The sequence below is a fragment of the Mandrillus leucophaeus genome, unplaced genomic scaffold (assembly GCF_000951045.1).
Source record: "Mandrillus leucophaeus isolate KB7577 unplaced genomic scaffold, Mleu.le_1.0 Scaffold299, whole genome shotgun sequence".
In the NCBI taxonomy this organism is placed as follows: domain Eukaryota; kingdom Metazoa; phylum Chordata; class Mammalia; order Primates; family Cercopithecidae; genus Mandrillus; species Mandrillus leucophaeus.
In genome coordinates, this window is record NW_012103131.1 from 339,827 (window position 1) to 356,913 (window position 17,087).

Genomic DNA, 17,087 nt, shown 5'->3' on the forward strand with positions numbered 1-17,087 from the left:
CTTTTCTTTTTGCTTATATCTCTATTTTGCAATGGGGATGTCTGTCCAGCGTCTGTCCCACTGTTGTGTTTTGGAAGTAGATAACTTGTTTTGATTTCACAAACTTAGAGCTGGAGGGAGTTTGCCCCAGGTGAATCAGGCCTTGAGTCTCACCCATATCTGATTTAGATGAGACTTCAGACTTTTGAGTTGATGCTGGAACAGGTTAAGACTCTGGGGCTATTGGGATGTAATCACTGTATTTTGCATTGTGAAGACATAAATTTTGGGAGCTGGGGCAAAATGCTGTGGTTTGTATATATACCCCAGAAGTTCATATGTTGAAAAATTAATCTTCGATGTAACAGTATTAGGAATGATGAATGCTTTTATCATGTAAGTGGGTTAGTTACAGTGGGAGTGTGCAAAATACATTGAAATACATCAGGCGTTTCACAGGAGAGTAAATATACACAGCCAAAAAACTGAAGGAACAAGTGAAGAGGTGTTCAACGTTGTTAGTTGTTAGTGATTAGGGAAATGCAAATCAAGACCACAATGATATTTTATGTCCATTAGATTGGTAAAAGTAAGAATCAAATGTTGAAGAAGATGTAGGTCTACTGGGTTTTTAAAATAAAATATTAACAGGAATGTAGATTGATGGAATCATTTTGAAAAATAGTTTGGCATTATCTCCAAAACTTCAAGTCTAGCAGTTTTACACCTAAACATGTACACAATAGTAATTGTTGCATACATACAACTGGGGACATATACAAGAATGTTTATTGTAGCACCATTCACAATAGCAAAATCTTGAAACCATAATGCCCACCAACAAAATGAATAAATTATGATATAGTTACATAATGAAATATTCAGTCAAAATTAATGAACTACATCAGTATTCAGTACTATGGATGGATGACTCCCAGTAATAAAGTGAAAAAAGTTACATCATAAAAGATTACAAATAGCATACCATTTTTGTAATTTTTTTAAACATGAAAAAGTGTTTCAGGATTATAAGTACAAGAAGAGGATGAACATGGGATTTCAAATGATGGTTATTTGGGGTGGATGAAAATGTGCCAATTTCATTGCAGAAATATTAATGCATTTGATTATTAATATATGTATTAATGTATTTGAATATGTATTAGACACCCACTGAGCATGTAATGTATTATACGTATTGCCTACCAAACTCTAAAATATTACTAATTTCAAAGTACATCTGGATACAGTGGTTTCAGTTAAGAGCTTGTGAACCTGTAGAGGCCTGGAATGAAAGGCAGCAATGGAGATATATTTTGAAGATAAAATGGAGGAGACTTGCAGATAAACTTGATTTGGGGGTGAAGAAGAGGGAAGAATCGAGGATGACTACTAGGTTAGCAGGGCTAAAGGTAGTGTCCTTTCTTGAAATGGGGAATGGGAATGTGGACTACATAGATTTGGAAGGGTAATCACATTGATCTGGTATTAATAAATGCTTAAATCTGTAACAGCTGCTGATGGACTGACCTTGATGTAATTTTCAAATACCATTTCCCTGTACATTCCTTCTCAGCTGCCCTGACTCTAGGAGATGGCTATCAATCGCTGGTCCATTTTCCCTCTGTGGATAAATAGAGTTTCTAATTCCTGGTTCAGTTGATTCTTCTGTTCCATGCAGGCTGTCTTGGTAGGGAGTGGGCTGTCACTAGCCTCTTCCACAGTCACTCAGTTTCTGTTGTTTCCACTTAATTTGCCGCCCAGGTTTCTTCTGACATAAAGGTTTTTTGTAAGTGTCAGTCCACCAAACATACACTGAGCTCAGAGAGAACAGTGGGAGCTGCGACAGTTGCTGGCCTGCGAAAAAGCCCTCTGGTAACAAGGGGTGATGGAGATGTCTTGACCCATTTAATGTTACTATAGAAAATACCTGAGGCTGGTTAGTTTACAAAGAGGCTTATTTGGCTCATGATTCTGTGGATTGTGCAAGAAGCATGGAGCCAGCATTTGCTTCTGTTGATGGCCTCAGGCTGCTTCTACTTGTCATGGAAAGTAGAGAGCCTGCATGTGCAGAGATCATATCGTGAGAGAGGAAGCAAGAGGGGAGATGCCAGGCCCTTTTAACAACCAGCTCTCATAGGAACTAACAGAGCAAGAACTCACTTCTCCCTCCCCAGGGAGGGAATTAGTCTATTCCTAAAGGATCTATCCTTGATGTAGTTTGAATATATGTCCCCACTAAGTCTCATGTTGAATTGTAATCCTCAATGTTGGATGTGGGGCCTGGTGGGGGGTGTTTGGGTCATGGGTGCAGATCACTCATGGCTTGGTGCTGTCCTCATAATGAGTGAGTTCTCACAAGATCTAGTTGTGTAAGTATGTTTCACTTCCCTCTCAACTCTCTCTTACTCCTGCTTTCACCATGTGACATGCTTGCTCCTGCTTGGCTGTCTGCCATAAGTAAAAACTCCCAGAAACTGAACAGATGCCAGTGCCATGCTTCCTGTACAGCCTGCAGAACTATGAGCCAATTAAACCTCTTTTCTTTATAAATTACCCATTCTCTGGTATTTCTTTGTAGCAATGAAAGAATGGCCTAACACAATGCCCATGACTCAAATACCTCCCACTAGGCCACATCTCCAGCATTGGGTATCAAATTTCAACATGAGATCTGGAAAGAACAAATATCCAAACTATAATGGGGATGACCATTTTACATGATACAGAATAATTTTTCCCACATAACTATTTTCTCATACTAAACTATGCGGAACACCCAGCCTTGACCCCACTGCATGCAGGGACAAGTGAGTAGACTACAGAAAGCTGGTTCAATGTTTGAAAACCAGTTAATGTAATTCATCATATCAAGAGATTAAATAATTAAATCACATAATCATATCAATTGATACAAAAAAAGCATTTGACAAAATACCACAGACATTCATGATAAAAACCTTCAGCAAACTAGGAATAGAGGAGTGCTTCCTCAACCTGATAACTATCTACAAAACACCTGTAGCTTACATTATACTTAATGGTGACCAACTAGAGACTTTTCCATTAAGATCAGTAACAAGGCAAGAATGTCCTCTGTCACCACTTTTTCCACATTATACTGGAAGTCCTAGCTAATAAGAAAAAATAAAAGGTGTACATGTTGGGAAGGAAGAAATAAAACTTTGTCTGCAGATGACATGATTGTCTATGTAGAAATCCAAAAGAATCCATAACAAAAAATCTGGAACTAATACATGATTATTGCAAAGTTGCAGAATACAAGGTCAAGACTTAAAAATCAACCACTTTCTTAATTCCAGCAATGAACAAGTGAAATTTGAAATTAGAAACACAATACCATTACATGAACATCCCCCAAAATGAAATACTTAAATTTAAAACTTATTAGTTATAAAATGTTTTAAATATACATGAAATCTATATGACGAAAACTACAAAACTCTGTTGAAAGAAATAAACTAAAAGATATTTCATGTTCATGAATAGAAATAATATTGTCAAAATGTCATTCCTTCCCAACTTGATCTATAGATCCAACACAGTCTCAACTCCAGCAAGCTGTTTTGTGGATATCAACAAAGTGATTCTAAAGTTTATGTGGCAAGGCAAAAGATTTAGGCTAGCCAACACAATATTAAAGGAGAAGGAGCAAAACTAGAAGACTGATAGTAGCCGACTGCAAGACTTACTATAAAGTTATAATAATAAAGATAGTGTCATATTGCAAAAGAATAGAGAAATAGATCAATGAACAGAATAGAGAGCCCACATAAATACAGTCAACTGATCTTTGACAAAGGAGCAAAGGCAATGCAATGGACAAAAAAATAGTCTTTTCAACAACTGGTGCTGAAACTAGATAGCCACAGTAAAAAAAAAAATCTACACACAGACTTTACCTCCTTCACAAGAATTAACTCAAAATGGATCATAGAACAAAATGGAAATACCAAAACTATAAGACTAGAAGATAACAGAGAATCTAGAAGACTGGGCTTGGTGATGATATTTTTGATAAAACACCAAAGGTATGATGCATGAAAGAGGTAATTGGTAAACTGGGCTTCATTAAAATTAAAAACTTCTCTCCAAAAGACACTGTGACAAGAATGAAAAGATAAACCACAGACTGGGATAAAATGTTTGCCAGAGGGACTTTGTAAAGGACTGTTATCCAAAATATACAAAGAACACTTAAAACTGAACAACAAGAAAACAACCCAATTTAAATATGGGCAAAAAGAAGCTAGGCATAATGGTGCATGCCTGTAACCCCAGTTACTCAGGTGGGGGATTGCTCAAGCCCAAAAGTTTGAGACCAGCATGGGCAACAGAGTGAGACCCCATCTCAAAAATGGTAAATAAAATAGGCAAAGAGATCTGAACAGGCACTTCACCAAAGAAGATGCACAGATGGCAAATAAGCATATGAAAAGATGTTCGGCTGTGCATGGTGGCTCACGCCTGCAATCCTAGCACTTTGGAAGGCCAAGGCATGAGGTTGGTTTGAGCCCAGGAGTTTGAGACCAGCCTGGGCAACATAGGGAGACCTCATCTCTACAAAAATAAAAATTAGCCAGGCATGGTGGTGCAGAGGTTTGTTTGAGCCCAGGAGTTCGAGACCAGCCTGGGCAACATGGGGAGACCTCATCTCTACAAAAATAAAAATTAGTCAGACATGATGGTCATGCCTGTAGTCCCAGCTGCTCAGGGGGCTGAAGCAGGAGGATTGCTTGAGCCTGGGAGGTTGAGGCTGCAGTGAACCATGATCTGCCTCCAGCCTGGGTGACAGAGCAAGATCTGTCTCACAAAAAAAAAAAAAAAAGAAAAGAAAAAAAGAAAAAAGAAAAAAGATGTTTAACATTATATGTCAGTAAGGAAATGCAAACTTAAAGAACAGTGAAATACCACTACGCACTTACTAGAATGACGAAAATCCAAAACACTGACAACACCAAATACGAGGGAGGATGTGGAGCAGTAAGAAGTCTCATTCATTGCTGATTGGAATGCAAAATGGTACAGCCACTTTGGAAGACAGTTTGGCAGTTTCTTAGAAAACTAAACACTCCTACTGTATGATATAGCAATAACACTCCTTGGTATGATATTTGCCCAAATGAGTTGAAAACTTACGTCCACACAAAAACCTGCACATGAATGTTTATAGCAGCTTTATTCATAATTGCCAAATCTTGGAAGCAACCAAGATTTCCTTCAGTAGGCGAGTGGAAAACTAAACTCTGGTACCTCCAGACATTGGAATACTATTTATGGCTAAAAAGAAATGCACTGTCAAGCCATAAAAAGAGGAGCCTTAAATGCATATTACTAAGTGAAAGAAGCAAATTGAAAAGACTGTGTGATTACAATTATATAATTGTATATTATTCCAGACAAGGCAAAACTACAGCGACACACCCAAAAAATCAATGGTGTCAGGTTAGAGGAGAGGGAGAATGAACAGGCGGAGCACAGAGGATGTTTAGGGCTGTGAAACTATTCCGTAATGATGGATACGTGTCATTATACATAGACAAAACCTACAGAATGTACACCAAGAGTAAACCCCAATACCAATAGTAAACTATGGCCTTTAGGTGATAATGATGTGTCAATGTAGGTTCATTGATTATTGATTGTAACAAATGTATCACTCTGGTGAAGGATGTTGATAGTGGGGGAGGTTATGAATGAGGAAGGGAAGGAGTATACTTTCTGCTCAGTTTCGCTGTGAACCTAAAACTGCTCTAAAAAGTTAAGCCTATTTAAAAAAAAATACATAACCAAAACAAAAATAACTATGATAAAAAGAAAAAACAAAACAAAACAAAAACAAAAAACACGGTTGCCTGCAGGGGTTAAATGGGTGTGGATGTGGAGGATGGGAGATAAAAGACAGTGGAGCCAGGCTCAGTGGCAGATGCCTATAGTCCCAGCTACTCAGGAGGCTGAGGTAGGAGGATTGCTTGAGCCTAGAAATTCGAGGTTACAGTGAGCTATGGTTCCAGTGCAGCTTGGGTGACAAAGCAAAACCCTGTCTCTTAAAAAAGTAGGGGAGGGGCAAATTAAGGAGAGGGACCTTATACTGGACCAATAATGATAAAATGTCATGAAACGAAGAGTTTAACTCATTGCTCTTTCAATCCAAAAGGAAAATGAGATTATTTGTATGTGCTTTATAATCACAAAGTATATCAGCTTTAGCATATTTTGACCCAGTATACACTGATTCTGTCCTCACGTCTTCACATTTTGAACATACCCTTTACAGGTAAGAAGGAATTATCCCCTAAAATATAAGGTTAAAACTAGAATCTGGGCCGGGCGTGGTGGCTCACGCCTGTAATACCAGAACTTTGGGAAGCCGAGGCGGGTGGATCATTTGAGGTCAGGAGTTCGAGACCAGCCTGGCCAACATGATGAAACCCTGTTCTTACTGAAAATACAAAAATTAGTTGGGCTGTAGTGGCGTGCGCCTGTAATCCCAGCTACTCAGGAGGCTGAGGCAGGAGAATCCCTCGAGCCTGAGAGGCGGAGGTTGCGGTGAGCTGAGTTGGGGCCACTGCACTCCAGTCTGGGCGACAGAGTGAGACCCCGTCTCAAAAAACAAAAAACTATTATCTGAATTCAATTTTTCTACAACACACCCCCAAACAAAAAAACTTGTTTTATACTTCTCCATAGCTTAGTATTACTTTTTAACACAAACACCTATTGTTCTCTGCCTGCATGCACTGGAATTGAGGTCTATGGATGCCTTTCCTGACCATATTTCTTCACTTCTGCTGCCCACTGGTGGCGTGAGGGCACAATAACGAATGTTTACTTTGCCCTTGCACTGTTCACATCTGGGAACCGCAAAGGAGTGAGGTGGTAGGACTGTCAGCCTCGCCTCCTATGCTTTGATTTCCAGCAACTTATTTTCTAAAGATTGCTGGAGGGAAAGGCTCAACGTCTCTTTTGGGATTTTCCTGAGCAGAAAGACCTCATCCTAATAAAACTGAGGCGCCAATCCTGCTAGCTGGCAACTTTCGGCAGGGAAGGTGATTATATCTGAAGATTAATCCTAACTCTGGGACCCCTTGGGAATGTCCAGGAGCTAGGAACGCAGCGCCGCGGTCTCTCCAGCCTCTGGTCCTCGGGAGCAGAAGGGAACCAGTGGAGCAGGTGCTTCTGGGGCCGCACGGAAACCCAGCCACGCCAGTTCCTCCACTGCGCCGGCAGGCGGCGGAGACGCTGCGCGTGCGCGCTGGGCAGACGGTGGCCCGGAGACGACTCTCCCAGCCTCCTCCGGTCTCCCCGGGCAGCATGAAGACCGCCGAGAACACCAGAGGAACCGGCAGCGACGGGCCGCGGAAACGAGTCCTCTGCGTCCTCTGCGGCCTCCCCGCGGCAGGAAAATCGACTTTCGCGCGCGCCCTCGCCCACCGCCTGCGGCAGGAGCAGGGTTGGGCCGTTGGTGTTGTCGCGTATGATGATGTCATGCCCGACGCGTTTCTCGCCGGGGCAAGAGCGCGACCGGCGGTCAGCACGGAGGGGCGGGGCCTGGGCCTCGGCGCGGGACGGGGCGGGGCCGGGCCGAGCCACTGGCGTCCACTCGGTGCTGGGTGATTTGCCATGAGCGCCAACTGCACGCCAGACCGTGCTTGGTGTGGGAGGTGAAGTTCGAGAAAAGTGGAGCTGGGTTAACATAGTTACTGCAGAGGGTGAATGAGTTGGCTGTAGAAATGTGACATAAAGTAGTTACAAAGCCAACGGTTAGAGCGATGCATTTTAGAGGCCTATCTGTATATTTGATGCATGTATATATTGTATATTCTATACAGTTGAGTCTTAAGACAGGGTCAGGTTCTCAAGTCAGCATGCAAGGTGGACAGCCCCTGTAGTCAAATGCACTCTTGAAAATCCCTTAGAAAGTTTCTCCTTAAGAGAGGGAAAGAAGCTCAGTTTGAGGAATCCTCTTTAAGAAAAAGAATACAAATTCTAAGTAACAGAATTGCTAGGGTCCCTCAGAACGATAGAAAGAGGCTGTACAAATGCATTATCAGACCTATGAAGCTTAATCTTTGTAAAGTCAATCTGCCTCTGCCAGCTTTGGGAAAGATGGCTGTTTCTTAGTTGACCACCAGAGGAAGTAATGGGTTTGTATTTACGGAACAAGTTGTATGTTCCACGTACATCTCTTTAAGCCCTCCTCGTCTCACAGCACGGTGAGATACATCCTCTTGGAGAAGCATGTGGAAACTGAGACCAGTGGGGGAAGAGTAGATTACATTCGTTTCTCTCATCTCATGCTCACTCTAGAGTAAATACTCTTTGAAATATTCTGAAATTTTAACATTATTTTGTTGTTTAATGCCTAATGTAGATGAATTTACAGAAATCAAATGCAAATGTTATGTGACTCCACTCTCTTAAGTATATATAAATACAGTACATTTGGTGCATGGGCTCTCCAGCAAAGTGTATCTACTTTCTCATTCTTGATTAATTGCGAAGTAAGTACAGTGTCGGGATAGCACAGGATTGACCTGGATGATAGTATTTTCACCACTTGGGAGACATCTGAAAGTTGTCGATAGGGATTGTTGTATTTGCTGGCTTTCCCTTCACTTGTATTATGTTGTTTTTTCCACGCTTTTCCTATGGACAAAAACTGTGGGACTCATCTGCTCACCTCTTAGGAAGTGATATGTGTTTCCAATTTAGTGGGTTTAGCTGATGTGTTTGTTGTATGTAGTGTAATCTCAGTGGTGGTAAGGCATGGGCAGGCAAGTGAGAGTTCTCACTCTCCTGTCCTCCCGTTTTCCCTCCAGCTTAGATTTCTTAACTATGTCAGAATTCTCCACAGCCCTTGACCAGCACAAGATTACTTGTATTCTCAAGCTATTTATTCCCCTCAGTCTGTTTCCTCCATCTTTCCCCATCCCATATCAACTTATTTGTTAGCCTGAGGTCTTTTCTTCTTGACCCAGGGACTTTTCACCTGATCTTTTTGCTGTCTACTACCTTTCTCATTTCAAGGGAAAACCTGCATTATTATATCTTAGCCAGACTATTTTGGTAGGATGCCGATTTTGACTCCACCTTTCTCTTGGATGATAAGTAAATTATTTGTTCACTCATTCAGTCAGTCATCCATTTAATATACATTTTTGGAGCACCTATTGGGTGCCAGACCCTCTGCTGGAGGCTGAGTATACAATGGACAGTGATCTGGCAGAGAGAGAAGCGTAAACAAATGCTTAAACTGTGTAAGCACTGCCAGAGTGGAGATATATGTGTAGAATGGGGAGTCATGATGGGCAAGGGAGAGGCTGAGCTGCCTTCTGCATGGTTGAGTCTGAGAAAACTTTACACAGCACTAGTATTGTTAGTTTTCCAGGCAGAAGGAATGGCCATGAGAAAGTCATGAGAAACCAGGCGTGTTAGAGAACTACAGATGGTTCCATACTGTGAGGTGAAATTTTCATATGGGGCAGGGTGGCAGTGAGGCCAGATGACCAACCACCCTAGTGGCCTAATATGAATTGCAATTCTTTGGTCTCTTGTAGCCATCCCAATGGAAATTGCTTCGACAGGAACTGTTGAAGTACCTGGAATACTTCTTGATGGCTGTCATTAATGGGTGTCAGATGTCTGTCCCACCCAGCAGGACTGAAGCCATGTGGGAAGATTTTATAACCTGCCTAAAGGATCAAGATCTGATATTTTCTGCAGCATATGAGGCCCAGTCTTGCTACCTCTTAACAAAAACTGCTGTTTCTAGACCTTTGTTTCTGGTTTTGGATGACAATTTTTATTATCAGAGTATGAGATATGAAGTCTACCAGCTGGCTCGGAAATGTAATTAAAACTTTTTTTTCTTACACATGGAGATTCTTATTCACATTTCAAAAACACTATTGTCTTCAATGAGAATTTAACTTCATTAGGAGGTTATGTAGATTGACTTCATTTTAAAAGCTAGATGTTCAGTATTGCAAATGGAGTTTTTCCTACTATAATTGTCATAATTTGTCTAATATATGTTTATTTCATATTTTGGAAAAATAGTATACCAGTAATTCTGTCATTTTAAACTGTTTTCAGATTCATTGGGCTTTTGCCAGCTCTTTTTAGATTGTCCTCTTGAGACCTGTTTACAGAGGAATAGCCAGAGGCCACAGGCACTGCCTCCTGAGACCATCCACCTGATGGAAAGAAAGCTAGAAAAGCCCAACCCTGAGAAAAATGCTTGGGAACACAACAGCCTCACAATTCCGAGTCCAGCATGTGCTTCGGAGGCCAGGTATTCCACTCAAAGTCATCCCTCCCTGGATGCTCCCCTGTGCCAGGTTCATGGTCAGTGCTTTGTCTGTGTTGGCTTAGTTAGTCCCCACACAGGCATTGGAGAGACATTATTTCCCCCTTTGTGTGGAAGCCAAAAGTGTAATGGGAAAATTTAGTTTGTCCAGAATCACTGAGCTTGTAAATGACAGCTGAGATTTGAACCCAAGTTTATTTGCAAATGTCTGCTCATAACTGTTAGGATTATACTGTCTTTCAGTAGTTGGAGCAGGAAATTCAGAGAACACATCTGATTCTCTTGCTAAAATACATAATCTAAATAGGTCGCCTGGTAGTTTTCTTTTAGAAATAAATCTGTGAAAGAGCGCGACTGGTATTGGGTCCTATTTGCCTTAGCGCTCACCATCGTTACATTGCTTTTGTATGTGAGGCTTATAGGCTGTGCTGTCTAATGCATTTCATTCATTACGTATGTCGTGAGAGTTCTTGAGCAGCATATTTCTAGCAGAAACTTTGCTGGTGATGGAAATGTTCTATATTTGCACTAATATGGGAGCTGCTAGCCACATTTGACTGTTGAGCCCTTAAAAGTAGCTAGTGTAACTGATGACCTGAATTTTGTGTTTAAGTTATTAATTTAAACTTAAATAGCTTCATGTGGCCAGTGGCTATTGTATTGGACTGTGCAGTTCTAGAGGTATATTGACCACATTCCCTTAGTTCCTGCATATTGTCCACGAGGGATTGGTATCAGCTCACTGCAGCCTTGACCTCCTGGGCTCAAGCAATTCTCCTGTCTCAGTCTCCTAAGTAACTGGAACTACAGGCCCACACTGCCAAGCCCAGCTAATTTTTTAATTTATTGTAGTAACAGGGTCTCACTGTGTTGCCCAGGCTGGTCTGAAACTCGTGGCCTCAAGCAATTCTTCCAAGTTGGCCTCCCAAATTGCTGGGATTACAAGCATGAGCTACCACCCCTGGCTAATATTTTCTTAAATTTTGGGTTATATTGGGAACAGTGTCTATAATGCCTTTTGCAATTCTTTTTAAGAATCTTCTCTTAAGGTTATAGTTCCCTTAAAAATCTATTTGCTATGCTTTACCTCTTTTAAGACTGTAAACAAGTGACTCACACCTGTGATCCCAGCACTTGGGAGGCCAAGAAGGGAGGATCACTTGAACCCAAGAGTTTGAGGTTGCAGTGAGCTATGATAACACCACTGCATTTTAGCCTGGGTGACAGTGAAACCCTGCCCCTAAACAAACAGACTAAATAGAACAAAAGGGCATGGATATGAAAATTAGCTAGTGATCACTGGCTAAATAGACACTAAAACTCAAATTATATATATGGTCTCATTCAGTCCTCACAACCAGCTCTTTTTAGATTGTCTTCTTGAGACCTGTTTACAGAGGAATGGCCAGAGGCCACAGGCACTGCCTCCTGAGACCATCCACCTGATGGGAAGAAAGGGTAGTTTTCTACCCTTTAAGGGTAGAAACTATCATCCCCATTTTTTAGACGGGATAACTGGGGCCCAGGTAAGTAAAGTAATATACCCAGGTAGGAAGTGGCAGAGCCAAGATTTGGACCCAGTGGAATCTCACTCACTCCAGAACCTGGGTTCTTCTCAGTGTGAGGAAGATCATCTTGAGGCTGAGCTTTAACTTGATGAGCTCACTCGCTTAAAACTTTTTAGTGCCACTCCCATAATCTGAGTAAAATTTAAACTCCTTACCCTAACTTATATGTTCTAACCCAGATGAATTCTCCAGCTTCATATTCTGCCACTCTCCCTCCTTGCTTCTTTTCAGCCTTTCTCTACTGCATGAACACAAGGAGCTGGTTCTTGCCCTTGGGCCCTTGTACTTGCTGCCCCTCTGCCCCTCCCACATATTGATCCTTGGCTGCCTTCACTGACCATCCTAACTAAAGCAAAGAACATGAGTTGGGCTGCCCTGTCACTCTTATCATTGTCACTTTGTTCATTGTCTTTGCTCACTTATCTACTTAACACCATCTGAAATTATTTTTTGCTTTATATAACTGTTTATCTGTCTCTATTACATTATCAGACTTGGCAAAGGCAAGGATCTTGCTACACCTCCAGCTCAGCACGTGGTTGTACAGTATTTTTCATATAAGACGTTCAATAAATATTTGTTAAATCAGGGAATGAATTCTACCTGAAACCTTCATGGACCTTGCTCAGTGAGAAACTTTGTTCATCCATATCCAGTAAATAAGCGGGAGCCAGAAAGTAAAGACCAAGCATCTTTCCGTAGGGAATAAAATTGAGCGCTTGTGGCCCCCAGTTCAGCCTTAAGAGGGGAAGGGAGAATGACTTTTCAAAGCTGATTGACATGAGTCTTAGGAAATTGGTATTTTTTAATGAGGGGTCCTTAGCTTATTTGTTTTGAGCTACTGCATTTGGATTTTCTACGTGGAAGCTAGCTTCTAAATCATTTAGTTTTTTTCCTTTTGTTAAGGATCTTGGGTTATAGCAGTTTCATTCCTCTAGAATTCAGTTTAATATTCATAAATACAAGTTCTCTGAAAATCAGATGTTGGATATACAGATCTATTGTATTTTATCCCATTTTCTCTGTAGCCTGGAGGTGACTGATTTATTGCTCACTGCTTTGGAAAATCCAGTAAAATATGCTGAGGACAATATGGAACAAAAGGTAAACTTCCAGTGTAGATTTAATGTAAATCAGAAGGAACAACTTTTTGTAGGAAGATCTTTTGAGCTGAATATAAAATATGAGCGAAATGAGAGATGCGTTGTCACTGGCTTGGGCTCTCACCAGCACTCACTGTTGGCAGCTCATGCCGGCTGGCCAAAGCCGATTGTTAAACTTTCAAAAGTGTTGTAGCCTGTTGATGTTTTGTTGGTAGGAATGTTTACACCACAGAAATTGGCAAACACTACAGATAGGTCTGGGTTTTTTTTCTGGGAGAGTCCGTTATTAGACATTCACCAGCATATCACCACCCTAGCTGGAACCCAGTTTACCACTGGATCTGATTTGGTTGGACTCTTGTAGGGAATAATAACAGAAAAGCCAGTTAAACTTTTCTTTTAGTCCCTTCAAATACATGTGACCTATGCTTTAGCCATTTATTTTATAAAACTATGTGACTTCTAATAACAAATGTCTGTATTACATAGGAGACAGATAGAATTATTTGTTCAACTAACATTCTTCATAAAGCTGATCAGACACTCCGAAGGATTGTATCTCAGACAATGAAGGGAGCAAAAGGTATGATGTGTCAGTTATGTGTTGAGTTGGTATGATTGTGACTTTCTACTGCTACTTGTATTCCCGACACTCAGTTTATTAGTTTTCAGTCATAAAAATTCACATCATGCTTTCAATTTAATTATGCAATTTGACTAAATATAACTAAAAATTCTGACTCTGGAACTGAGTGTTCATCCATCCAACAAATTTTTACTGAGTCGCCTTACTGTACTAGGCCTTACTGTAGATGCTGGGCAATCGGCAGGGAGCAGAACATTCTAATGAGGAGACAGACAAAACATAATTACATGAGTATACGCCCATGCTCTGAAGAAAATGTAGGGTAAGGCAGTGTAGTGATGGGAGGATTTATTTTTAAAAGGGTAATCAGGAAGGCTTCTCAGAGATGACATTTAAGCAAAGATGGGAAAGAGCGAACCATGCAGCTATCTGGAGGATCATTCTAGGCAATGAACACATCAAGTGCAGAAGCCCAGAGGTTGGTTGGACTGTTGTGGAATCGAGAAGAGGCCATTGAGCATGGGGTGAGGTAAGAAAGTGGGAGAGGTAGTCAGGGGCCAGGTGTAAGATCAGCATGGAATTTGAATAAAGTCAATGTGTTATAAACCAGAATTTATATAATAGATGAAATATGTGGTAACTAGAGTTTTACACAATTCCATTAGGTCTTGAATACTGTATGGCTATATTTAAAATTGTACCTTTAAAACCAGCAACGAACATTTTTTGAGCACCTTTCTGTATGTTAAGTGCTTTACAAATACTGTTTCTAATCTTCACAGTCCTATAAGGTATAATTTTACAAATGGGGAAATGGAGGTTCATAGAGGAACAAGTAACTTGTCCAAGGCTGAACAGCTACTAAATATTTGGGTAACCTGGGGTCCAGAATTACATCCAGTTCCAGTCTGTGCTTCCCATTCTGCTCCCCTGCATCACCATCGTTTATTACCTTTACAAAAGCTTAGAACATTGGAAAAGGAAACAATATACCAGCCATACTGTTTTCAAACTTGTATAAAACTATGATCTATAAGTTGATTTTATTGTAACCCAGGGTATAACCCAGTACATGAACTCATGTGTGGAAACAAGTTTCACAAAACACATTCACATGTTTAATGAACTCTGTGTTCTACTTGATTTCATTTTAGAAAAATACCGATTGCCACTTACTAATGGGTTACAATGCAAAGTTTGAGAAACACAGGACCAGAACAGAAATGGCATCATAAATAAAACAAAAAAAAGTTCCAGGACTTCTCACTCAACCATTTGCTTTTCTTCTTTTCTGTCTATAAAATGAAGCAAGGTCCTGGGGGGTTGTGGGAGGTACGGTTATGCTCAAATCACTCTTATATCACACCCATTTAAAAACATACAGATATAGAGCCATATATGTGTGTGTGTGTGTGTGTGTGTGTATATATATATATATTTTTTTTTTTGGTGAGGGAAGGTAGTAGTTTTTAATCTGTGCTTAAAAATTCAGTTCCTCTACCATCAGGAAAGTGAAAAGACAAGCCATAGATGGGAAAAAGTATTTGCAGACATATATCTCATAAGGGATTTGTATCCAAAATATATAAAGAACTCTTACCACTCAGTAATAAACACAAATAACCCAATTTTTAAAAGGGCAAAGGATCTGAGTCGACATGCTTCCAAGGAAGATATACAAATGGCCAATAACCACAGGAAAACATGCTCAACATGATGAGTCATTGGGGAAATACAAATCAAAACCATAAGGTAGCACTTCACACCCACTAGGAGGCCTAGAATTAAAACACCCAAGTGTTGTTGAGAATGTGTAGAAATATGTTAGGAATGTCAGACAGTACAGCCGCTTTGGAAAACAGCTAGCAGTCCCTCAAACATTCCATTAGCACGCAAGCCAGCAATTCCATTCTCAGGTGTATACCCAAGAGAGATGAAAACATGTTCACATAAAAACTTGTACACATATGTTTATGGCAACATTATTCGTAATAGCCAAAATATGAAAATAACCCATGTGTCTGTCAGCTGACAAACAGAATTTGGTGTATCCATACCAAAATATTATTCAGCCATAAAAAGGAATGAAATGCTGATATATGCTATACAATGTGGAATAACCTTGAAAACATGATGCAAAGTGCAAGAAGTCAGTCCCAAAGACCAAGTATATGTATATTTCCAGTCATATGAAATGTCCTGAACAGGGAAATCTTGAGATAGACAGTGGTTGTGTGGCTGCTTAGAGACTGGGGGGTGGGCAGAAGGGAAGGTGGTAAGCAGTATGATAGCTAACGGATATGGGGTTTTGTTTTGCTTTGTTTTTGAGATGGAGTCTTGCTCTGTTGTACAATGGCATGATCTCGGCTCACTGCAACCTCCACCTCCTGGGTTCAAGTATTCTGCCTCAGCCTCCCGAGTAGCTGGGATTACAGGCATGTGCCACCATGCCTCACTAATTTTTGTATTTTTAATAGAGGAGGGGTTTTGCCATGTTGGCCAGTCTGGTCTCGAATGCCTGACCTCAGGTGATCTGCCTGCCTTGGCCTCCCACAGTGCTGGGATTACAGGCTTGAGCCACCAGGATATGGGTTTTTGAGATGATGAAAATGTTCTAAAGTTAACTGGTGATGGTTGCACATACCTGCAAATATACAAAAAAACCACCGTATCATACAGATTAAATGGGTAAACTGTATGTGAATTATGTCCTAATAAAGCTAACAAAAAAATAAAGTTCAGCTTCTCAGTAACACTACCCACGTGTGGCTAGTGGCTGCTGTATTGAATAAAGCAGATATAGAACAGGCCCATGATTGCAGAAAGTTATATTGGACAACTACTGTTCTAGATATTATTTATCAGGTTCAAAACTAAATTGTCATCTATTTTTACTTTTTTGCCTGTTTAATTTAGTAAGGTGGTAAGTCAGCTGTCTTGATTTTTCTTGGCAACAACAACAAAAAGTCCCTTTCAGGTTAGTCTTTTCTGCTCACATGTTTCCTAACAAGTTATTTAAATTCTTTGACTTGTTTCAGATGATTTTTGAATATCACATTGTGACCTTTTTTCTATATATTACACCAACTCAATTGCAATTATTTGTAGAATCTAACTGGTTTGTTCAAAGTAATCAAATTAATTTCCTCATGTCATTAGACACCCTGGATTACTTTAATTTACAAGTAATTTGAGAATATCTTTTTATTTTAGATGAACAAGTGCTTCCTCACAACTTGAAGCTTCTAGCAGAAGAACTTAACAAGCTCAAAGCAGAGTTTTTGGAAGACCTAAAACAAGGAAACAAAAAATACCTGTGCTTTCAGCAAACCATTGACATACCAGATGTCATTTCTTTTTTTCATTATGAGAAAGATAATATTGTACAGAAGTATTTTTCAAAGCAGCATTAAAATTTCTGAATTGCCAATCAAATGTCTCATTTTGGTAAGCTTTTGCAAATTTGTTGAAACAACAGTGTTGTATTACGATGTTTTCTAGGCTAGTAATGCCAAAGT

The 17,087-nt window shown here is 40.2% G+C and overlaps 1 protein-coding gene across 1 annotated transcript; it reads left to right on the forward strand.

The window, feature by feature from the left end:
* Positions 1-6,876: 6,876 nt before the first annotated feature.
* PSTK (phosphoseryl-tRNA kinase) lies at positions 6,877-16,999 on the forward strand. The gene is made up of 6 exons (XM_011986399.1): positions 6,877-7,530; positions 9,561-9,852; positions 10,099-10,297; positions 12,909-12,984; positions 13,473-13,566; positions 16,783-16,999. The coding sequence occupies exons 1-6, from the start codon at positions 7,315-7,317 to the stop codon at positions 16,980-16,982; spliced, it is 1,077 nt and encodes a 358-aa protein (XP_011841789.1). The 5' UTR covers positions 6,877-7,314; the 3' UTR covers positions 16,983-16,999.
* The last annotated feature ends 88 nt before the right edge of the window (positions 17,000-17,087 follow it).